Source organism: Chiloscyllium punctatum, chromosome 15 (genome assembly GCF_047496795.1).
Source record: "Chiloscyllium punctatum isolate Juve2018m chromosome 15, sChiPun1.3, whole genome shotgun sequence".
Lineage (NCBI taxonomy): Eukaryota > Metazoa > Chordata > Chondrichthyes > Orectolobiformes > Hemiscylliidae > Chiloscyllium > Chiloscyllium punctatum.
The window spans coordinates 103,326,550-103,351,696 of NC_092753.1; the positions used below are offsets into that span (position 1 = coordinate 103,326,550).

General features: G+C 43.8%; 1 protein-coding gene across 5 annotated transcripts in view; it reads right to left on the reverse strand.

The window, feature by feature from the left end:
• slc37a1 (solute carrier family 37 member 1) overlaps window positions 1-25,147 on the reverse strand; it is a 137,016-nt gene that overhangs the window by 62,461 nt on the left and 49,408 nt on the right. For all 5 annotated transcript variants that reach the window (XM_072585839.1, XM_072585838.1, XM_072585840.1 and 2 more), the window contains exons 10-15: window positions 23,616-23,699; window positions 16,949-17,098; window positions 5,730-5,820; window positions 4,607-4,669; window positions 3,700-3,785; window positions 803-851 (exon numbers count right to left, since the gene is read on the reverse strand). In XM_072585839.1, the coding sequence (XP_072441940.1) occupies window positions 803-851; window positions 3,700-3,785; window positions 4,607-4,669; window positions 5,730-5,820; window positions 16,949-17,098; window positions 23,616-23,699 (523 nt within the window). The remainder of the gene's footprint in view (window positions 1-802; window positions 852-3,699; window positions 3,786-4,606; window positions 4,670-5,729; window positions 5,821-16,948; window positions 17,099-23,615; window positions 23,700-25,147) is intronic.

Here is a 25,147-nt window from a genome sequence, read left to right on the forward strand (position 1 = left end):
AGAGGAAACCGGAGCACCCGGAAGAAACCCGCACAGACACGGGGAGAATGTGCAAACTCCACACAGACAGTCACCCGAGACTGGAATTGAACCTGGGTCCCTGGCGCTGTGAGGCAGTGGTGCTAACCACTGAGCCACCGTGCCGCCTAAAACATGCTTCTACCTCACCATTTACCCTCCCTGCAAACTGCGCCTGTCAGACACCCCTGGTGTTGAATACTTTCAATCTGAACTCACAGGCACACTGCAGATTGCCATTTATTTTTCTCTCAGAGAGTTTTCAGTCTGAAATTTCTTTCCTCAAAAGATGCAGAATCTTTAAATATTTTAAGGTATAGTCTGTTCTGATATAACGCGATAGTTCTGTCCCCGTGTGATCTTGCAATATAAATCGCTTATTAGCAGCATCATTTAAACGAATGGGACCAGAACCGCATTATAGCCAATACAGGTAAGGAAAGCTCGCACTATACAACCAATGGTCTAAATTCTTCAATCATGTTATAGCCAATTTGTGCTGAAGAAATTCATGTAATAGCAGAACCGACTGGAGAAGTTAGACAGGTTCCTGATTTCCAAAGGGGTGAAAGAATATTGGGGAAATGCAGCAGTGTAGAGCTGAGGTTAAAGTCAGGTCAATGATGATCTTATGGAAGGCAGAGCAGCTTTGAAGGGCCGAGTGACCTATTGCAGCTCCTGGTTTCTATGTTCTTTTGGTAAATTCACATTATGCCTGAGAATCACATTGAGGAAACTTCAGGCTCAGAGTTGATCGGTCCAACAGAAACAGGACTGAACTTACCAACAATGACTTTCAGACTCATGTAGCCAACCGCAGAAAATACGTAGAGCTGTAGGAATATAGATGTAATATTTAGCTGTTATCTTAACACAGTTTGTTCTAACTAATTTTTACCACCAGAACCTCCTGTGTTCAGTGGAGTGAGCTGTGCAAGAGGAAACAAGTTGATTCAGCTGCTAAATATTTACTGCCATCAGTATGTGCACACACACATTAACCTGTCCAAATTGTCAAATGGTTTCAGATGGCAAAGACTGTACAACTGTTTCCACTGGTTGATAAATTGGTAACAAGAGAGCACAGAGAATTATCACTAAAATAAAGTGGGCAAAGCAGAGCAAGGCCAGGATAGTGAACATAGAGATCAGACCTGCAGAAAGGTAGCTCAAGGTCAATTGGCATCTTTAAAAAGCAACTGGATCGATTCGATATCTGTGGACAAGAGAATTGACAGGTACAGAGACATTAATAGCACGGACTGGTTGACTCGCAGAAGAGGAAAGGAAATAAAGTTGATGAACAAGAGGTGGGAATATGACCAAAGGAAGAATAGAATGAGCTGAAATGAACTTTGAATGGACTGATGGACTGATGATCTTTTCTCATTCTCAGCCTCATGTCTAGGGTGTTGAAGCTGGTGAGAAATTTCAGGGCAGCACAGAGGGAGAGAAGGCCACGCACAAGACCAACGGGCAACTATCCTGGAGGTCGTGATGCTACGGCTGGGTCAGAAACCAGAATCAAGGCACTCAGTGAAACCTCAATGTAACTGGATGACAATGTGTTTGAAAGGCAGGGGCAGAGGATGAAAGTTGGCCAGGAGTTTACAAGGAATGGCAGGATTTTCTAGGAGGTTATGACTATGATAGTGGGACAATTCACAAGGATAGTAAAAGGATGAGGTTCAAAAGGAGGATCTGCAAAATTAAGGTGGGGCTAGAAGAACACCAAATGCAGGTCGGGAGTGACAGGGAGATGAGTTGGAAGACAGCTCAGGAGAAGCAGCTAATGAAGCAGAATTGGGATGAGATGTGATCTCACAGAGTGTATAATGAAAAGTACACCATGATCTAATCACATTGTGCAAAAAAGGCGCAATAAAGGAGAAATGTGTGAGGATGATGGCTAAACAATATGTCAGGGTGATGCTGCAGGCAGAGGGAGTAGAGAACGATTGAGTCAGTTGGTAAAGAGCAGGGGTTTTCTTGCACTAAACAGTGGAACTGAGAACACGGAAGGTGGACAAGCTTGATCTGCAAGTGGAGAACTATTTCTTGTTGCACAGCACAATCACTTCTGCTCTTTAACCCATTAATACCATGAGAAAGGTGATCATGAGTAACCCATGGGATTGGTAGAGACAAGGGCATTGCAGATGAAGGACAGGCATTTTTGGATGTGTTTACTGATTAGAATACAGGAAGATACTGGAAGGGGGAATATTTGGAGGATTTTTGGCAATAGTCTGAATGATGGAGAGAGAGGGAGATGATATAAGGAAAAGAATTGTCACTCTAATCAGTCAGTGTGTGTGGGACCCATACCCCAGTGAGAGTCAGTGTGTGTGGGACTGTACCCCAGTGAGAGTCAGTGTGTGTGTGGGAATGTACCCCAGTGAGAGTCAGTGTGTGTGGGACTGTCCCCCAGTGAGAGTCAGTGTGTGTGGGACTGTACCCAAGTAAGCGTCAGTGTGTGTGGGGGGAAATGTACCCCAGTGAGAGTCAGTGTGTGTGTGGGAATGTACCCCAGTGAGAGTCAGTGTGTATGGGACTGTACCCCAGTGAGGGTCAGTGTGTGTGTGGGACTGTCCCCCAGTGAGAGTCAGTGTGTGTGGGACTGTACCCAAGTGACAGTCAGTGTGTGTATGTGGGACTGTCCCCCTGTGAGAGTTAGTGTGTGTGGGACCATACCCCAATGAGAGTCAGTGTGTGTGGGAGCCATACCCCAGTGAGAGTCAGTGTGTGTGGGACTGTACCCAACTGACAGTCAGTGTGTGTGTGGGAATGTACCCCAGTGAGGGTCAGTGTGTGTGGGACTGTCCCCCAGTGAGAGTCAGTGTGTGTGGGACTGTCCCCCAGTGAGAGTCAGTGTGTGTGGGACTGTCCCCCAGTGAGAGTCAGTGTGTGTGTGGGACTGTACCCCAGTGAGAATCAGTGTGTGTGGGACTGTACCCCAGTGAGAATCAGTGTGTGTGGGACTGTACCCCAGTGAGAGTCAGTGTGTGTGGGACTGTCCCCCAGCGAGGGTCAGTGTGCGTGGGACTGTCCCCCAGTGAGGGTCAGTGTGTGTGAATATGGCCCTGAACATCTTTCAACTAACATTAAAATTAAGTGAAATTTGAATTTTGGGTTCTGACAATATTCAAAGTAAGCATGTAACAATTATTGCAATTCACTCTTCTGTGACATCTGACAGATTTCTCGTTCAAATGTAACCAATTCCTCCGGAGCCTGACAAGGTAGTGATGAAAATGTGGTTCCTCTGGCTGGGGTGGGGAGGGGAGGGTAGAGTAGGTCAGGGTGATCTTTAGAATCAGTCATATAGTCTCAGGTTAATATGTTAACATGTTAATGTGGTCTCAGGTTAAGTGGTAGACTGTTAGGACATATGCAGAAATTACATCACTCAGAATAGGTGAATGTTTGGAATTTCTACCTTAGAGGACTGTGAAAGTTCAGTTGTGGTGCAGGCACAACAGAGAAACTGATCGATTTCTGAACGCTAACGATAGGGGATAGCATAAGAATTCAGGGTTGAGGTAAGTAAATGATCAACCATGATCTAGAATAGCAGCACAGACTTGAGGGGCTGAAGGGCTTATTTCTGCTCCCACATAATGATGAGTCAAAATGTTCAATTTAAGCTTCTTTATAAATATCATGAGCAGCAGGTCTTACTGTTGGTGCAGCCAGCAGCAACATCACTCCACAAGTAGTTGCTCTCTTTTTTGTGTAATCAGATATCACACCCGCAAGGATTCCACCTGGAAACAGAAACACAAGAACAGAAACATGATCATGTTGGCAGTGCTGTGGGGAACCTGCCCATTGCCACCAGCTATCAATGAAGTAGCCAAGTGGGTTTAAAAGTGACAAATGGAATCAATCCTGTGACACAATGTCTCAGTGGTGGTGAGGGGGCAGGGCAAAGAGACAAAATAATGCAAGAGCAGGCAGGTAATGATATAATGCTGTGAAATAGAGAGAAACACAGAGGCCTTGGGTTATTGTCTCAGCAGATTCCGAGGATGGATGGATAGGTTGGTAAAGTGGTTACTAAGGCAGAGAGGAGTTTTGACTTTTTAATCAAGGCACAGAACAGAAATCCATAACATAAATACATATGTCAGAGAGCAAGCGTGAGGAAGTCAGTGTGAGATATGTGAGGTACAGAGCAGGCTGACAGGTCAGGGGTACAGACCCATAGAACACGACAACAGGCAAAGGATATAGCTGTCTATAAAATCAGATTTGCTGCTTTATATTTTTTCTAAGCACCCTGTTCAGAGATGTTATTACATAACTCTGGAGCAGGTGGGACTTGAACCCAGGTCTCCTGGATCAAAGGATGGGGCAGGAACACTACCATCACACCACAAGAATTTGATTTGTTGTCAGCTGACTACATCCAGGACACCAAAGGTTGTAATATTCAAAGTGTCTAACAATCTAAACAGTTCATCGTATGTTTGCAGTTCTACAATTCATGTTATACCATGGCTCACTTTCCATCTGGTGTTCTTTCCTTTGGCTAATGTTTAAAAAGAAATAAAATCTGATGATAAGTAACTTGGAGGATTCATACCTATGATTCCACCTACATCAAACAGCGTTGAAAGATCTCCAGCTTTCTTGGCTTCAAAGTGTTCTGGAAATACAAAATAAATCAAATTGGAAATGGGTAAACATTTCAAACTCTCAGTGTGCGCAGGTTTCTCATTGCCACCTATCAGTCATTGCCTTAGGGGAATGCCATTTTCAACTCTAGTTTAAACAACAGTTTTCCTTTGTTATAAATATGGAAAGGGTAAACTGGTCCTCATTGCTTCATCAATATCTGGGATGTGGGTAGGTTTGGAGGGATATGGGTGGGGTGCTGGCAGGTGGTTGGGATATCTGGTCGGCGTGGAGGGGTTGGACCGAAGGGTCTGTTTCCATGCTGTACATCTCTATGACTCTATGACTAACAGGGACAATATCTGGGATGTGAGCATCACTAACAGAGACAATAACTGTGACCCTTCTTGACAAATAGAGGGTTTGTGCAGCCACTTTATATGATAGTTAAGGTCCAACCTCCATGGCATGGGATTGAAGTACTGACTACTTCATGTTTATTTGTGAAATCACACTGTGTTTATATTTCATTGAGCACATGCACAATATTTTAGAGAAGGCAACACAAGAGCACTCTAGTTTCTATAGCTGTGCACTAACAGAGTTTTCAGAATAAGTGGACTTGGCAAAATGTTAGGAAACGAGATGGTTTCTCAGAACAGTTTCATATCACTTTTCATTTCTAGATTTTAAAAGTTGCAGTGAACTACATTCAAACCTCAGCAGGTGTGGCAGCATCTGTGGAGAGAAATCAAAGTTAACATTTCGGGTCCAGTGACCTTCCTCAGAACTGAATAGAACAGAACAGAACAGAGTTCTGAAAAAGGGTCACTCAATCCAAAACGTTAACTCCGATTTCTCTCCACAGATGCTGAGCTTTTCCAGCAATTTGTTTGTGTTTCTGATTTACAGCATCCGCAGTTGTTTTGGTTTTTACTCAAATTGTGACGATGGCTATGTTCTCTGTAACATATGTGATACACTGCTTCACCTTTATAATATCAGAGACAATGTAGTGTACATCTGTAATAACTCCAACACTAAAATCGGTCACTGCAACCACAGCACTGGTTTAGAACATTGATGCTCACCTTTGTTAGCAAGATACATTGGCAGCCAGAAAAGGAATGTATAACTGACTAACTTGGCAAACAGGAGACAGAAGGCAAACTCCAACACTCCCTGCAAAACACAACCAGACAAGCAGCTGATTACAGCAGCCTCCCAGCAAAAAGCCGTTATGATGCTTGTGATCACTTATGAGCTGATTTATACGTAGTGTCATTTTTTTTTCTATTTTTAGATTTTAGCAGCAAGTAGGCTTTGATGTCTATGAGCAAGTTTAAAAATTAACTTGTCAATCTTTCTGGAGACATGAGGCTTGTGTCAGAGAGCAGCTGAATGTGGGCCATCCTGGAGTGATAATGTGAGTTTGTTTGCATTGTGAGAATTTTACGATCAGGGAGACAAATCAGCACACTGACAATGGTGGAAGAGGTGTGCTAGCTGCGATACTGTGAGCTCATCTCCACCTGGAAGTGATCCAGGGGAACACACCCATTGCAAGTAAATCAGGGAGGTGGAGGTGGAGTTGTAGATATTACAACACATCAGGGATGGGGAAAGATACATCAGCACTTCGATCCATAAGATAACCACAGCCTTGAAGAGAGAGCACAACAAGTAACAGATGGGTGTGACCCTAAGTGAGATAGGTCAGTGGACAGAGGATATTATAGTGCTGGAGCCTCAGACGTTGCAATTATCCAACAAACTAAGGCAGTCAGCCGTGTGCATGAATGCATCATCTTTCAGGAGGAGGAGTAGATTGACCAGAGCAACTTGTCTCAGGATACCTTTCAAGTGTGGAGAGTTAAACGGAATACTTGATGAGGGACAGACACTGTTTTGTGCAGCCAAAATTGTGACTGCAAATGGCTGTGTTACCTTGCCTAGTAACAGGGCTCATGACGTCTGCCCAGAGCTAGACAGGAATTTACAGCCTTGAAGAGTTCGATCCAGCTGTTATGATCCGTGAAGCTGCCACCAACATAAACAGGACAAGAGGCTCTACTTAGACACTTGGAGGAGCTAGGTACTAAACTGAAGGACAGAATCTCGAGGGTAATAACCGCTGGATTTCTGCTTGTTAGTTGACAGAGGGCACATAAAGTTTGTGAAGTAACTCAAAAACAGGCATGGAAGAAGTAGGTTCTGGTTCCTGGGGCATCAGTACTGGTACTGGGGAAAGTGGAGACTGTACCATTGGGATGATTTGCACCTGAACTGCGCTGAGACCAGTGTTCCAGCAAATGTCCATATAACTAGGGAAGTAGACAAGATTAAACTAAACAAGACAGTTGAGGAATCAAACTTGGGAAGATGTAACAAATCAAAGATAGGAACAATCAGACAGACATAGGGATCCTAGCTGAGGAACTCGAAGCATATTTTCAGGATTCAACAAGTAGGTTAGACCAGGGAAACCCAGTGGATGTTATCTACCTAGACTTCCAAAAGGACTCTGATAAGGTGCCGCACGGGAGGCTGCTGAGTAAGGTGAGGGCCCATGGCGTTCGAGGTGAGCTACTGGGGTGGATTGAGGATTGGCTGTCTGACAGAATGCAGAGAGTTGGGATAAAAGGTTCTTTTTCAGAATGGCAGCCAATGACAAGTGGTCAAGATTAGACAATAGACAATAGGTGCAGGAGTAGGCCATTCAGCCCTTCTAGCCTGCACCGCCATTCAATATGATCATGGCTGATCATTCCTAATCAGTATTCTCTTCCTGCCTTATCTCCATAACCCTTGATTCCACTATCTTTGAGAGCTCTATCCAACTCTTTCTTAAATGAATCCAGAGACTGGGCCTCCACTGCCCTCTGGGGCAGAGCATTCCACACAGCCACCACTCTTTGGGTGAAGAAGTTTCTCCTCATCTCTGTCCTAAATGGTCTACCCCGTATTTTTAAACTGTGCCCTCTGGTTCGGCACTCACCCATCAGCGGAAACATGTTTCCTGCTGCCAGAGTGTCCGATCCTTTCATAATCTTATATGTTTCAATCAGATCCCCTCTCAGTCTTCTAAACTCAAGGGTATACAAGCCCAGTCACTTCAGTCTTTCAGTGTAAGGTAATCCCGCCATTCCAGGAATTGACCTCGTGAACCTACGCTGCACTCCCTCAATAGCCAGAATGTCTTTCCTCAAATTTGGAGACCAGAACTGCACACAATACTCCAGGTGTGGTCTCACCAGGGCCCTGTACAGCTGCAGAAGCACCTTTTTATTCTATACTCAATTCCTCTTGTTATGAAGGTCAGCATGCTATTAGCCTTCTTCACTACCTGCTGTACCTGCATGCTTGCTTTCATTGACTGGTGTACAAGAACACCCAGATCTCTCTGTATTGCCCCTTTACCTAAATTGATTCCATTGAGGTAGTAATCTGCCTTCCTGTTCTTGCCACCAAAGTGGATAACCAGACATTTATCCACATTAAACTGCATCTGCCATGCATCTGCCCACTCACCTAACTTGTCCAGGTCACCCTGTAATCTCCTAACATCCTCATCACATTTCACCATGCCACCCAGCTTTGTATCATCAGCAAATGTGCTAATGTTATTGCTGACACCATCTTCTATATCATTAACAAATATTGTAAAAAGCTGCGGTCCCAGCACGGATCCCTGCGGTACCCCACTGGTCACTGCCTGCCATTCCGAAATGGAGCCGTTTATCACGACTCTTTGTTTCCTATCAGCCAACCAATTTTCAATCCAATCTAGTACTTTGCCCCCAATACCATGCGCCCTAATTTTACTCACTAACCTCCTGTGTGGGACTTTATCAAAAGCTTTCTGAAAGTCCAGGTACACTGGATCTCCCTCGTCCACCTTCAGAGTTACATCCTCAAAAAATTCAAGAAGATTAGTCAAGCATGATTTCCCCTTCATAAATCCATGCTGACTCTGTCTTATCCTGTTACTACTATCCAGATGTGTTGTAATTTCATCCTTTATAATAGACTCCAGCATCTTTCCCACCACTGAGGTCAGACTAACTGGTCTATAATTTCCTGCTTTTTCTCTCCCACCTTTCTTGAAAAGTGGTATAACATTAGCCACCCTCCAATCCTCAGGAACCGACCCTGAATCTATCGAACTCTGGAAAATAATCACTAACGCATCCACGATTTCCCGAGCCACCTCCTTCAGTACCCTGGGATGTAGACCATCAGGCCCCGGGGACTTATCAACCTTCAGACCTAACAGTCTCTCCAACACCAAATCCTGGCAAATATAAATTCCCTTCAGTTCAGGTCCTTCAGCCACTGTTACCTCAGGGAGATTGCTTGTGTCTTCCCCAGTGAACACAGATCTGAAGTACCCATTTAATTCTTCTGCCATTTCTTTGTTCCCCATAATATATTCCCCTGTTTCTGTCTTCAAGGGCCCAATTTTAGTCTTAACCAATTTTTTGCCTTGCACATACCTAAAAAAGCTTTTACTATCCTCCTTTATATTTTTGGCCAGTTTACCTTCGTACCTCATTTTTCCTCTGCGTATTTCCTTCTTAGTAATCCTCTGTTGCTCTTTAAAAGTTTCCCAATCCTCAGTTTTCCCACTTATCTTTGCTATGTTATACTTTTTCTCTTTTAACTTTATATGTTTCTTAACTTCCCTCATTAGCCACGGCCACCCATGTCTCCTCCTGGGATCTTTCTTCCTTTTAGGAATGAACTGATCCTGCAACTTCTGCATTATACACAGAAATATCCGCCATTGTTCCTCCACTGTCATCCCTGCTAAGGTATTGCACCATTGAACTTTGGCCAGCCCCTCCCTCATAGCTCCATAGTTCCCTTTATTCAACAGAAATATTGTCACTACCGATTGTACCCTCTCCCTCTCAAATTGCAGATTGAAGCTTATTGTATTATGGTCACTACTTCCCAATGGCTCCTTCACTTCGAGGTCTCTGACCAATTCTGGTTCGTTGCACAATACCAGATCCAGAATTGCCTTCTCCCTGGTCGGCTCCAGCACCAGCTGTTCTAAGAATCCATCTCTGAGGCACTCCACAAAGTCTCTTTCTTGAGGTCCAATACCATCCTGATTCTCCCAGTCTACCTGCATGTTAAAATCCCCCATAACAACTGTAGTAACAACTTTGCGACAGGCCAATTTCAGATCCTGATTCAACTTACATCCACCATCCAGACTCCTGATTAGAGTGGTGCTGAAAAAGCAGAGCAGATCAGGCAGCATCTGAGAAGCAGGAAAATCGACATTTCAGGCAGGAGCCCTTCATCAGGAATGATGAAAGGCTCCTGCCCAAAACATCAATTTTCCTGCTCCTCGGATGCTGTCTGATCTGCTGTGCTTTTCCAGCACTACTCTAATCTTGACTCTACTCTCCAGCATCTGCAGTCCTCACTTTTGCCTAGTAACAAGTGGTGTCCCGCAGGGTTCAGTGTTGGGGCCGCAGCTGTTCATTTTATATATGAATGATCTGGATGAGGGGACTGGGGGCATTCTGGCGAAGTTAGGCGGACAGACAGGTAGCACTGAAGGGGTGGGGAGGCTGCAGAAAGATTTAGACAGTTTAGGAGAGTGGTCCAGGAAATGGCTGATGAAATTCAATGTGAGCAAATGTGAGGTCTTGCCCTTCGGAAAAAAGAATACACGCATGGACTATTTTCTAAACGGGTAGAAAATTCATAAAGCCAAAGTACAAAGGGATCTGGGAGTGCTAGTCCAGGATTCTCTAAAGGTTGACTTGCAGGTTGAGTCTGTGGTTAAGAAACCAAATGTAACGTTGTATTTATCTCAAGAGGGTTGGAATGTAAAAGCAGCGATGTGCTTCTGAAACTTTATAAAGCTCTGGTTAGGCCCCTTTTGGAGTACTGTGTCCAGTTTTGGGCCCCACGCCTCAGGAGGGACATACTGGCACTGGAGCGTGTCCAGCGGAGATTCATACAGATGATCCCTGGAATGGTAGGTCTAACATATGATGAATGGCTGAGGATCCTGGGATTGTACTCATTAGAGTTTAGAAGGTTGAAGGGAGATCTAATAGAAACTTACAAGATAATGCATGGCTTAGAAAGGGTGGACGCTGGGGATTAGTTTCTGTTAGGTGGTGATACTAGGACCCGTGGGCACAGCCTTAGAATTAGAGGGTGTCAATTTAAAACGGAAATGAGGAGACATTTCTTCAGCCAGGGAGTGGTAGGCCTGTGGAATTCATTGCCACAGAGCACAGTGGAGGCCGGGACGTTAAAGGGATACGGGGAGAGTGTGGGTAAATGGCATTGAAATGCCCATCAGCCATGAGTGAATGGCGGAGTGGACTCAATGGGCTGAATGGCCTTACTTCCACTCCTATGTCTCATGGTCTCATAGTGTCTTAGAACATCTTATTCTGGAGATGACCAGAGAGCAGGATAGATTTGATATTATGCAATGTGATAGTATTAATGAATTATTTCACACTGAAAGCTCACTTATGCAGTAGCAATCACGACAAAATTGAATTTAGTCAGTTTGAGAGAGAAAGGGAAATGGGCTTGAGACTGTATTGCAAAATTTGAAAAAGCAGAATTTTGAGGACATTAAAGTGGAGCTTGCTAAAGTGAAGAGGTAAATTAGGCTAAAGGACAGGTCAGCAGAGACGCAGTAACAGATATTGAAGAGGATCATTCAGAATACACAAAATAGATATACTCCAAAGAACATCTCAACACTTGAAGCCACAATATTGGTTAACTCTAAAAAGTTTGAGGTAGCATTAAACTAAATGAATAAGTATATTGTTGTCAAAGACAGATGACAGGTCAGAAAATTGGACAGCATAATTAAAAAAAGGATGACTAAAAATTAATAAGGAGGGACAAATTGGAATTGGTGAAAAAGCTCATCAGAAACATGAAAATAGATAGCAAGAGTTTCTGTTAAAATAAAATAATTAAAAACTGGTTGTTGGTCCTGCAGAAAGTGAATGAGAAGAATTAATAATGAGTGAGTGCAAAAGAGAAGGGGGAGGAGCATTGTTAATCAGAGCGGGCATCACAGTTGCAAAAAAGGAGGTTGTTGAGGAGGGTTTGTCTCCTGAGTCAGTATGGGTGGACGCCAGCAACAATCACTTTATTGGGTGTTTTCTATAGACTCCCCAATAGCAGCAGAGAGATGGAAGAACAGATTGGACAGCAGATCTTGGGAAGGTGTAGATGTAACAGAGTTGCTATAATGGATGACTTCAACTTTCCCTATATTGATTGGAACCTCCTTAGTGCAGATGATCCGGATGGAGCCAATTTTGTCAGGTTTCTCCAGGAGAGATTCCTGACTCAATATGTAAATAGGCAGACTAGGGAGGGAGGCCATATTGGATTTGGTGCTAGGCAACAAGCCAGGCCAGGTGTCAGATCTCTCAGTGGGAGAGCATTTCGGAGACAGTGACCACAACTGCCTCACCTTTGCCATAGCCATGGAGAGGGATAGGAGAAGATGGTAATGGGAAGGTAATTAATTGGGGTAGGGGAAATTATACTGTTATTAGACAGGAGCTGTGCAGTATAAATTGGGAACAATTGTTCTACGTGAAATGTACAACAGAAATGTGGAGGCTGTTTAAGGAGCACTTGTTGGATAACTTTGTCCCACTGAGACAGGCAAGGAATGGTAAGGTGAAGGATTAGATTACTTACAGTGTGGAAACAGGCCCTTCGGCCCAACAAGTCCACACCGACCCTCCGAAGAGAAACCCAACCAGACCTATTCCTCTCCATTTACCCCTTCACCTAATTTAGCATGGCCAATTCACCTAATCTGCACATCCTTGGACTGTGGGAGGAAACCGGAACACTCGGAGGAAACTCACGCAGACACGGGGAGAATGTGCAAACTCCACATAGTCAGTTGCCTGAGGCGGGAATTGAACCAAGAACGGCCAATTCACCTAACTTGCACATCTTTGGATTGTGGGAGGAAACTGGAGCACCCAGAGGAAACCCACACAGACACAGGGAGAATGTGCAAACTCCACACAGACAGTCGCCCGAGGCTGGAATCGAACCTGGATCCCTGGCGCTGTGAGGCAGCAGTGCTAACCACTGAGCCACTGTAAAAGAAGCTTACTTAAGGTTGAGGAAGCAAGGATCTGGCACCGCTTTAGAGGATTATAGGGTAGCTAGGAAAGAACTGAAAAATGGCCTGAGGAGAGCTTGGAGGGGGGATGAAAAAGCCTTGGCAGGAAGGATTAGGGAAAACCCAAAGTCATTCTACACTTACGTGAGAAATAAGACAATGATAAGAGAGAGGGGAGGGCTGATCAGGGATAGTGGAGGGAACTTGTGCCTTGAGTCTGAAGAGATAGGGGAGGCCCTAAAATAGGTTTTTGCTTCAGTATTCACTAGATAGAGGAACCTTGTTGATAGTGAGAACACCGTGGACCAGGTTAATAGGCATGAACAGACTGATGTTAAGAAAGTGGATGTGCTGGAAATTCTGGGAAGCATCAAGATAGGTAATTCCCCAAGGCCACAACAGATATATCCAAGGTTACCAAGGGAAGCAAGGGATTGCTACGCCTCTGGCGATGAACTTTGCATCCTCACTTTGCTGCACCTTCATAAAACCCTGGTTAAACCACACTTGTAATATTGTGTCCAGTTTTGGTTGCCTCATTATAGGAAGGATGTAGATGCATTAGAGAGGGTGTAGAGGAGATTTACCAGAATGCTGCCTGGACTGGAGAAATCGTTTTAGGAAGAGAGGTTGAGTGAGCTCGGGCTTTTCACACTGGAGAGAAGAAGGAAGAGAGGTGACTTGATAGAGGTGTACAAGGTAATGAGAGGCATAGAGAGAGTAGATAGACAGAGACTTTTCCCCAGGGCTGAAATCGTTATCACGAGCAGTCATAATTCTAAGATGATTGGAGGAAGGTATGGGGTAGATGTCAGAGATAAATTCCTTACACAGAGAGTGGTAGGTGCTTGGAATGCACTGCCAGTGGTAATAGTAGAGTCAGAGACATTAGGGACATTTAAGAGATTGCTGGACAGGCACATAGCAGTAAATTGCGGAGTGTGTAGGTTAGGTTGATCTTAGATTAAGATAAATGTTCAGCACAACATCATGGGCTGAAGGGCTGTACTGTGCTGTACTGTTCTATGTTCTATTATTAAAATGATAGATTAGATTAGATTCCCTACAGTGTGGAAACAGTGTAGGGCATTTAGAAAAGCTCAAGGTAATCAAGCAGTGTTCATATGATTTTGTTAAAGAGAATCATTGAATCCTTTCAGTGTGCTAATAAGTCAGTCTTTCAGCCAATCAAGTCCACACCAACCCTGCGAACAGCATCCCACCCAGACCCCCACCCTATCTCTGTAACCCCACATTTTACCATGGCCAATCCACCTAACTGCACATCACCCACTGTGGGAAGAAGCCAACAGAGACACAGGGAGAGCATGCAAACTCCACACTGTCATCCAAGGCTGGAATTGAACTCAGGTTCCCTGCACTATCAGGCTAAGTTAAAATTCATACAACACGAGGTTATAATCCAATAGGAAGCTGAAACTTCCAAATAAACCTGTTGGACTATTAGCTGATGTTGTGTGATTTTTAACTTTGCCCACCCCAGTCCAACACTGGCACTTCCACATTATGGCACTACGAGGCAGTTGTGCTGACCACAGAGCCACCGCACTGCTCTGGAAATTCTGCTTCATCAATCTGTTAGGGCATTTTGAGAGATAAAAGGGAACCAGTGAGTATCCTGTACTTCAATTTCCAGGCAGTATTTGACAAGGTAACACATCATAGGTTATTGTTTCTGGTTTAAAGGGTAGTATACTGATATGGATATAAGATTGGCTGGGTAACAGGAAATTAACAGCAAGACATAACAACTGGTGTGTCACAGGGATTGATGCTGGGTTTGTCAACTGCTTCCAATTTATCTAAATGAAAAGTGATAAAGTGATGAAAGGTGAGGCTCCCAAATATGTTGAAGACTCAAAGAAACTGTGAGGAGGTCATAAAGAGGCGACCAGAAAACTTGATAGGTTAAGTGAGTGGGAAGGGATGAAGCATGCTGGAAAATGTGGAGCTGTACATTTTGGCTGTCTGAATAAAAAGAAGCAGATTATCTAAATGCTGAGAGTTTGCATAGCTCTGAGCTACAGAGAGATCTGGGTGAGTGGATGGTTCCTGGTACAGGAGAATCAATAATAATGGGTCAGTCCTTCAAAGATCAGAGGATGCCATTTTAAATGGAGATGAAGTGAAACATTGTCTTCAGAGGGTTGACTACTTTTGGAATTCTTCCTGAAAAAGTAATGGAAATAGAGTCCTTGAATATTTTTAAGGTGGAAGTACAATGATTTCCTTGCTTAACAAGAATCTCAGGTTGTCAGGAGCAGGTGAGGTGATGGCCTTATTCTAACATTGCTGGATTGTTAATCCCAGAACAGCAGATGGTTGAATTTGAATTCAATAAAAAAGTCTGGAATTAAGAATCTAATATGGACCATGAAACTGTTGTCAATTGTCAGGAAAAGGTTCACTAATATCCCTTAGGCAAGGAAACTGCCATCTTTACTCAGTTTGCCCTATAGACCCACAGGAATGTGGTTAATTCTTTAATTCTGGAATAGTGGTGGTGGAAGAGCACAACAGTTCAGGCAGCATCCAAGTAGCTTTGAAATCGATGTTTCGGGCAAAAGACCTTAATCAGGAATAAAGGCAGTGAGCCTGAAGCGTGGAGAGATAAGCTAGAGGAGGGTGGGGGTGGGGAGAAAGTAGCATAGAGTACAATGGCTGAGTGGGGGAGGGGATGAAGGTGATAGGTCAGGGAGAAAAGGGTGGAGTGGATAGGTGGAAAAGGAGATAGGCAGGTAGGACAAGTCATGGGGACAGTGCTGAGCTGGAAGTTTGGAACTAGGGTGAGGTGGGGGAAGGGGAAATGAGGAAACTGTTGAAGTCCACATTGATGCCCTTGATGGGGTTGAAGTGTTCCGAGGCGGAAGATGAGGTGTTCTTCCTCCAGGCGTCTGGTGGTGAGGGAGCAGCGGTGAAGGAGGCCCAGGACCTCCATGTCCTCGGCAGAGTGGGAGGGGGAGTTGAAATGTTGGGCCACGGGGCGGTGTGGTTGATTGGTGCGGGTGTCCCGGAGATGTTCCCTAAAGCGCTCTGCTAGGAGGCGCCCAGTCTCCCCAATGTAGAGGAGACCGCATCGGGAGCAACGGATACAATAAATGATATTAGTGGATGTGCAAGTAAAACTTTGATGGATGTGGAAGGCTCCTTTAGGGCCTTGGATAGACGTGAGGGAGGAGGTGTGGGCGCAGGTTTTACAGTTCCTGCGGTGGCAGGGGAATGTGCCAGGATGGGAGGGTGGGTTGTTTGGGGGCGTGGACCTGACCAGGTAGTCACGGAGGGAACGGTCTTTGCGGAAGGCGGAAAGGGGTGGGGAGGGAAATATATCCCTGATGGTGGAGTCTGTTTGGAGGTGGGGGAAATGTCGGCGGATGATTTGGTTTATGCGAAGGTTGGTAGGGTGGAAGGTGAGCACCAGGGGTGTTCTGTCCTTGTTACGGTTGGAGGGGTGGGGTCTGAGGGCAGAGGTGCGAGATGTAGACGAGATGTGCTTTGGGTAATTAGGGATGGACAACAAATGCTGATCTAGCCAGCGACACCATCAACCTGTAAATGAATAAAAAAGATGGGAAATGTGGAATTCAAATAACAAAAATAGATCAAGAGGATAATTAAAATTTGGAACTCTCATCTGCAAGAGATATCTGATGTCAGATCAACTATTAATTTTAAATCCAAGATTGATCTGATTTTCCCAAGCAAAAGCACAACAGGATATGGATGTGGATCAGCCATGATCTCACTGAAGTATAGAACATGCTGAAAGGGTAAAATGTACTCAATTTCCTGCAGGCAGAGGCAGAGTGAGGAAAATATTGCTTCAGATGTTTGTATTGAAATATCATATACTAAATATTGAAAGTGGATGGCTTGATTCAAATTCAAAATACAATCGCCAATTCTATCACCAAGCATTGATCTGCACTGACACAGTTGTAACATTAACATTGTGTCCTTTGCTGATGACTTGGAAGAGCTTGGAAGATAGGAGCCTGATTTTTCTGACAGTGTCGTTGCAGAAAAGAATTACAACTTTTGTTGAGCTGGATATCTCAAATAACCTGCCAGTATTACAAAGCCAAGGCAGAGATGGAAGACAATACACGACAAACAGCGGAACCCTTCTAAATTACTCACCGGGATTCTCAGGGCTGCAAAGAAGCTAATTGCTGCTGGTGTATCCCCTTTCTCATTGCTGATGACAACAACATGGTTTGTTGGAAAGCCATTGGACTTGGCTGAAAGCTGATGATCACTGTACTTCAAAAAACATTCCTGTTCTGGGTCCTGATTGATTTTTTTAAAATTAAGAGAAAAAGAACATATTGTAAGTTTCAAATTAAATAAAAACTAAGGTTAAAATGAATTAAATGTAATTTAAACATGCAGACGTTGTTGGAAGTGGGATTCACTGTCAGAAACAATAACTTATCACATTTCTTTCAATATTAACTCTGCTCAGTACTTGCAGCATTTTGTGTTTTTACTTTTAATCTCAGTGGTTTTTTTTCAATTCAGTCATGGTCCCAATGGCAAGGTCAGCATTTGTTACCAACCCGTAAATAGCCGTGAAGTGTATTACCAGAGCCAGAGGGCGATTAAAATCAACAACATGGCTTTGGCTCTGGAGTCAGACTCGGTAAAGGTGGCAGGTATCATTCCCAAAAGGTTACTCCTGAACTAGATGGGTTTTTACAACATCGGCTGCATGGCCATCGTTACTGAGCCAAGCACTTTTTAATTTTAGATGCTATTAATTTAAATTACACCACCTGCCATAATGGGATTTGTGCTAGTGTTTATTTAATTCAGGGATGTGGGCATTGCTGGCTGGGCCAGCAATTATTGTATATCCCTAATTGCCCTTGAGAAGGTGGTGGTGAGGCTCCTTCTTGAACCACTGTGGTCCATGTGCTGTAGGTTGACCCACGGTGCTGTTAGGAAGGGAATCAGGATTTTGACCCAGTGACAGTGAAGAAACGGTGATATATTTCCAGGTCAGGATTGGGAGTGGCTTGCCAGGAAACTCGCGGGTGATGGCGCTCCTACTGTCCTACCATGTTCTTATTCTCGAAGTGGTTGTAAGTTTGGAAGATGCTGTTGAAATGTCCCTTCAGCTTCTGAATTACAGGTCCAATGACAAAATGACAATGCCACTGCCTCCTCCCTGAAGTTTTGCTTCATTTTTATTCACTTGGTTACTTTAAGAACTAAGCAACTGGGCTCAGGGCTTGGCAGCATAGTCTCATGAACCACAACCAGCAACCCAATGGCGAAAACTTCCAAACTACATCCTGACCAACTTAGATCTTTAATGAACAGTATAATGGGCTTCAACCAGATCTAAATTGCCCATAAAAGCTGTCCAATTTTCCCAGCATTCTTTGGTAGGACAAGGATGCCACACTCCAAATCCATAGTAGTGGCTGATACACAAGGGGTCAGTGCTGCCACATCCCCACTGTAGCCTATACACAATACTGTCAGGGACATTCAGTAAGCAAATTAATGGAACACAGGAAAGAAAACAAATGAGTTGTAAGCTCATCCTGATAAACGAAATGGTGTCGTAGTTTCATTGATTCATACCATGCGGAATAGGCCCTTCGACCCATCGAGTCTGCACCAACATAACTGCTATTAAAAGTGTGCTAATTCCAATTTCCCGCACTTGTCCAATACCCTTGAATGTTCTGATATTTGATGTACTCATCCAAATAATTTTTAAAGGTTGTATGGTTTCCAGCTTCCACTACCTGCTCAGGCAATGCATTCCAAATAGACATTACAAACAGCAGATTACAAACTATACGGGATTGAGAGATAAATGTTTCAGTTTGCAGGAGATTCGGAAAAGACAATGTAATTATGAAAGATATAATCACAATATCGGAAAGAAAGAGGTGAGAATGGTCAGTGGAAATGGTCAGGTCAAAGCAAGGAACAGTAAAGTAGAACACTGGTATGAATAAATATTCAGAGCGCCTGACTGTTGTGATAAAGTTAAGGGCTGTTGGGGGGAGGGCTGAGAAATACAGAGTTAAAAAAACACAAAGCCATACCGCACAATTAAAATGACAGAGCAAATGCTCCGCAGAATGACAGAAAGAAAAATAACTCCTTGTAGTAAAGCCAATGAATGTCCGGAATATATTGAGAATTCTCTGGAACAACATGTTTCAGAATCAACAAAGGATATGAGATTTAGCGACATGTAATGACCCAGAATTAGTTAATAATCTGGTTTTCAGGGAACATCTTGTGAACAGCAATCATATGAACGAATCTGATATCAGGTTCAGTCACCATCCTGACTTGGAAATATATTGCATGCAGTTCCATCGATGTCACTGGGTCAAAATCACAGAAACTCCACCTTGTCAGCATCAAGACAAGGGCACTCTGGGATAGCTGCTCACTCTGACTTTGTAGAGTCTGTATGTCTTTTCCTCAGTCGAGAGCAGTCTTCTGTATCTGGGGAGGGATGACAAAGTCTTTACACTTTGAAATAGTGGGCAAGTATGGAGTGCTGTGTGGGTGTGATGGTCAACTGTGAAATTCTCCTGGGTATGTTAATCTGATTTGCGTGCCGGTGTGGTGTATTGCCAAATGGGGAAAAAGTGGAAAAGTTCATGAACATCTGAAATGTTGAGTTTGTTAAATGTGTTTTGGTCAAACACTGAAGATGCAAAGGTTTTCAGTTGCAATTTGTTGGAAGGCTGAAGATGTGCTGTGACTATTGTCTGCATGACTGTATGTTTTTATATTTGCTGATCTAAGCGTTATACTTGGAAGCAGAATAAAGCAAAATCTGGCATTGGACCACATTTTAGATGACGGACTTTGGTTACGCAGAAGGTGCAGTGTTCACTTGAAAAAGTGTTTGATGTGAAGTTGTGAAGGACTGATGTGAGTATTGGACTGGCATGGAAGTCGACCAGAATGAAGAGATGGAACAACACGCAGGTTAAGATTGAAGATCTTCAGGAGGAAAGGGGCTTGGATAGGAAGAGATCACTAACAACGCAGAATGAGATAGCCAGTACAGATGAAGAGTTCCTGGAGGCACACATTGGCAGAAGTTGAGAGCAGAGGGGCTGATGAGGCAGTCGTGTAATTGAAGAATGTTTTTCAGGGCTGGAATCTTCTGGAACAAGTCAGATAAGAGCAGAGGAAGATGGACTGAACCTGGTTTGTATGTTGTTCGTCCAGTAATTTGATAAAATTGAGATTGTAATGTTTGTTTTGAGCTGGTACTGGTAATTTTGTCTGCAAGGGATTTCTTGGGTGGGCAACATTGTCTAGTTTTATCTTTCAGGCATTGCATTCAAAAAGCAAATCCAATTTCCTGCAGCAAGATGACATGGCTGTCTTAGCGAATGCTGATGTGCAATTCCAAATTGGAAAGTTGTTGCTTTCCTCTTCGTACTTGCTCTGTCTTGCCAATAGGTTGAAGGGCGGCACGGTGGCACAGTGGTCAGCACTGCTGCCTCACAGCGCCAGAGACCTGGGTTCAATTCCCGACTCAGGTGACTGACTGTGTGGAGTTTGCACATTCTCCCCGTGTCTGTGTGGGTTTCCTCCGGGTGCTCCGGTTTCCTCCCACAGTCCAAAGATGTGCACGTCAGGTGAATTGGCCATGATAAATTGCCTGTAGTGTTAGGTAAAAGGGGTAAATGTACGGGAATGGGTGGGTGATGCTTCGGCGGGTCGGTGTGGACTTGTTGGGCCGAAGGGCCTGTTTCCACACTGTAGGTAATCTAATCTAATCTAATCTAATAAATGTTGCTAACTAATTTTAGTTCATTGCATACCAGTCCCTGTGTAATCTGAATTGTACCAGAATCACTATGCTGCCATTGACTTGTACAAAAATTTCCTTGAGACCTCTCAGTTGGTTCAGTTTATTACTGATCATTAAAATTCAGGCTTAGTTGCATTCATAAATTTGACTTTGATCCTTAACATTTTTGATCAATAGGTTACAGTAAGAGAAGTAAGCATCAAATGCAGGAGATCAGAGTCGAGAGTGTGGTGCTGGAAAAGCACAGCAGACTAGGCAGCATCTGAGGAGCAGGAAAATCAATGTTTCGGGCATAAGCCCTTCATCAGATGCTGCCAGGCCTGCTGAGTTTCTCCAGCACTCTCTGTTTTAACTCTATGACTGAATATTTAGTTCTCTAGCTCTGCAGTTCTGTGCTTTTATTTAATTTCTGACAAACTTATACAAAATACCGGTCCAGTCTCAGCAACAGTATTGTGTCCAGCTTTTTTGGACACAGAGTCTTAGGAAGGATTAAGAATGAGAGGCACAGATTTCAGGTAAATAGCAACTGAAGCAATGGTAACACAAGGAGAAACCTTTTTGCTGCGAGTAGTTAGGCTCTGAAATGTGCTGAGAATGTGTGGGAGACATGGTCATTCAAGAATTTCCAGAGGGAAATGGATTGTTATCTGTAAAGGAATAATGCGTAGGTTTATAGGCAGAGAGATGAGGTGTGTTCTCTGCCAGAGAGCCAGGACAGGCATGATGGGCTGAATGTATTCCTTCTGTCCTGAAACCACTCCGCGATTCCAAATACAAAGAAAGTCTGGAACGGGAGAGTCATAAAAAGCAAAGAATAATAAACCAATATCAAAAGACGCAACAAGATATTATGAATAAAGATAGAAAACAACACCATAACAAACATTTTATGAATATATTGTGAGAGGTACTCCCTCTGTAATGGCAATGTGGGTGTACCTGCAGCAGATGGATTGCAGGAGTTAAACACAAGAAGGGATGGGCAACATTCACACTCCATATAAGTGTATACAAAAACAGATTGCAGCACAGGGAAATGTAGGTCCAATAAAGATAGGGAAGATCACAGTGAACAATAAAAAAACTGTCAGGTTTGTTCATGATTACATGGGTCGCTTAGCATTTCAAAATATTTGTTCATAGGATGTAGGCACTGTTGGCTCAGACTGCATTCATTGCCCATCCCCAACTGCCCTAGAGACGATGGTGGAGAGCGACTGTCTTGAGAATCAGCAATTTTTAGGAAAAGGGATCACCCACGATGTTGTTAGGAAGGGGGTTTCAGGATTTTGACCGAGTGACACAAAAGGAATGGCAACATATTTCCAAGTCACGATGGGGAATGGCTCAGAGGGGAACTTGCAGGTCATGATATTCCCATGAATCTGCTGCCCTCGTCCTTCGTAAAGGTCATGAAGGAGCCTTAGTGGGTTGGGAAGTGCAATTTGTGAGTGCCACTGAGCATCAGTGGTAGAGGGAGTGGATGTTTGTATTGTGGTGCCAATCAAGCAGGGGCTGCTTTGTCCTGGATGGTGTGAGCTTCTTGAGTGTTGTTGGAGTTGACCCCATCCAGGGCAAGTGGGGAGTATTGGATTAGTGGTGCTGGAAGAGCACAGCAGTTCAGGCAGCATCCAACGAGCAGCGAAATCGACGTTTCGGGCAAAAGCCCTTCATCAGGAATAATGGCAGTGAGCCTGAAGCGTGGAGAGATAAGCTAGAGGAGGGTGGGGGTGGGGAGAGAGTAGCATAGAGTTCACAACATGGTTGAAGAGCTTCAGAGCAGAGGAAATGACCTGGGAGTTGCAGTGGGAGAGGGACTCCCTGAGATTCTTGTAGAGAATGGGGGGGGGAGGGGGGTGGAATATGATCATTTATCTTCCTGTGTGCCAGGTATGATTCTAACCACTGGAAAGCTTTGCCCTCCTTCCCACTGAGTCCAGTTTGGCTCAGCCTCCTAGGTGCCACGCTCGGTCAGAGGCAGTCTTGATGTCAAGGGGAGTTGCACTCTCCTCCCCTCTGATGTTCAGCTCTTTTGGATCAAGGTTGTACTGAGGTCAGGGACCACATGGCCCTCAGTGAGGATCAATGAGCAGGTTGCTGACCATGCTCTGGATGATTGCACTGTCAAAGATGACATCCATCACTTGGTTGATGCTCGAGAGTCGACTGATGGGGCAGTTGTGATTACTGCGTTGGATTTGTCTTGCTTTTTGTGGACAGATAAAACTTGGGTAATTTTCCACATTGTCAAGTAGATACAGTTTCATAGCTGTACTGGAACAGTCTGGTTCAGGCACAGCTAACCTTGATGCATTCACCTTCAGTCCTATTGCCAGAATGTTGTCAGGGCCCATAGCCAGTGGCTCCAACCATTTCCTACTGTGAGTATGATTCTGTCGGGCTGTTGCTTGACTGGTCTGTGAGACAGCTCTCCCAATGCTGGCACCAACTTCCAGATGGTAGTCAGGAGAACTCAGCAGTGTTCACAGCATTGATCATTTCCACTGCCTAGTAAGTCAGATCTCAGAAAGTCTGTCGGGTTTCTTTCATTCCTTCAGTCTTTGTAGCAGTTTGATAATAACAAAGTGCCTTGCTCAGCCATTTCACAGGGTAGTTAGGTAGTTTGGGTCTGGAGTCACATGTACACCAGACCAGCTAAGGATGGCAGTTTCCTTCCCTAAAGGATATGAATGTACTGGATGGAATTTTACAATAACTGATGTTTTCATGATTGACATTAGAGTTTAATTTCAAATTCCTGATTCATGAATTGATTTCAAATTCCACCATTTGTCATAGTGTGATTCAAGCCCATATTCCCAGAGTGTCTGTCCTTGTCTCTGGATTATGAATTCAGTGGGCAGATGACACCGCCACCTATCTTTCCTCAGTTATTATCATCATTTATCTCTCATTACTCTCTCATCCTCAACTATACTATCGTTCCGCTTTCTGTCTGTAAGCTGCTGGCCAAAATTAAATATAAATCATACTTACTCCTAGTGAGTCACTTCTACTGTTTTGGTAAAACTGGTACTTCTGTTTAAATCCAACCCACTCAGTTAAACATTTGGATGGTTTCTGTGAACAAAGAAATACAGGGAGAAAAATTAATACATCCAATAATACAGAAATGTTAGCAGTGTTGAATTTCAATGTCACATTAATCAATCCCTTGCTTCCCTATCGATGTAACTTTGTCCAGCCCAGCTCCACAAGCTTAACATTGCTCCAATTCTGATACCGTGTAACCCAACTGCCTTGAGCCCACCAATGCTGGCTGTGTCCAAGCTGCTCTGAAATTCTCTTCCTAACTCACTCTCTAAAGTTCTCTCCTTATTTTAAATTCTCTTCAAATTGCCTCTCTCTTTGACCAAGCTTTTGGACACTCGACTCACATCTCTTTGTATGGTTTGGTGGCAGATTTTGTCTGACAAAGTTCCTTTGGATCCCCTCGTGGGCTTTACATTTAAGTGCTATGTAAATTCAAGTTGCTTACTCAGGGCAATCTAAAAAGAGGATGTTCAAAGGCCACACAATTACTACAGTGTCACATACATTATAGAATATGGTGTTGGATGATCAGCAATGATCCTATTGAATGGCAGAGAAGGCTCAAGGGGCCAAAAAGTTTATTCCTGCCCCTATTTCTCATGGCCATTATTTTCTGTCTTAAAAGGAGATCAGTGTCGGAACACCATGACTGAGTGCCAATTTCCTGCCTTTTCCTCATTGCCTTTTATATTATTTCATAAAAACAAATTTAGAAAATAAGAGTAGTAGTTGTGGTTCTGTTCGCCGAGCTGGGAATTTGTGTTGCAGACCCTGTCTAGGTGACATACTCGGTGCTTGGGAGCCTCCTGTGAAGCGCTTCTGTGATCTTTCCTCCGGCATTCCTCCAGCTTCCCAGGAGGCTCCCAAGCACTCCGTTGTATTGTTTTATTCCCTCAAGAAAACAACAAACATTCCAGGAACCTTTTTGAACACTCTTTGTGACTAACGAGAATCCAACAATTTTGGGGCTTGGATTCATAATCCTCTCTGCTGCTCAACAATCTCTCATTCAATTTCTCTCCTTGCAACCAAAGCGGACAACCTAAAAAGCCCCATTTCTCATAGATTTTGGTCACTTAATTTAAATAGGGGAGATAGGTAGGGTAAAGCAACCAGTTCCTCAGATGGAGGTAAAGCAACCAGTTCCTCAGATGGAGGAATCCAGAACAAAGCAGCTGAGTTTTAAAATTAGACCTCCTTCATCCAGGATTAAATGAAGACAGCAAATTTGTAATATTAAAATATAAATACATAATACAGAACCCTGAACGGTCTTGACACAATGGAGGCTGTGAGGAATTTTCCTCTTTAGGGAGAATCTAGATGTAGGACTTACTGTTAAAAATCATTTAAAACAGAGTTGACATATTTTCTCTCAGAGTATCATGACTCTTTGGATCTCTCTTCCTCAAATACTGGTGGAAGCAGAGTTCTTCAATGTTTTTAAGATAGAGGTAAACAGAGGGAAGGGATGG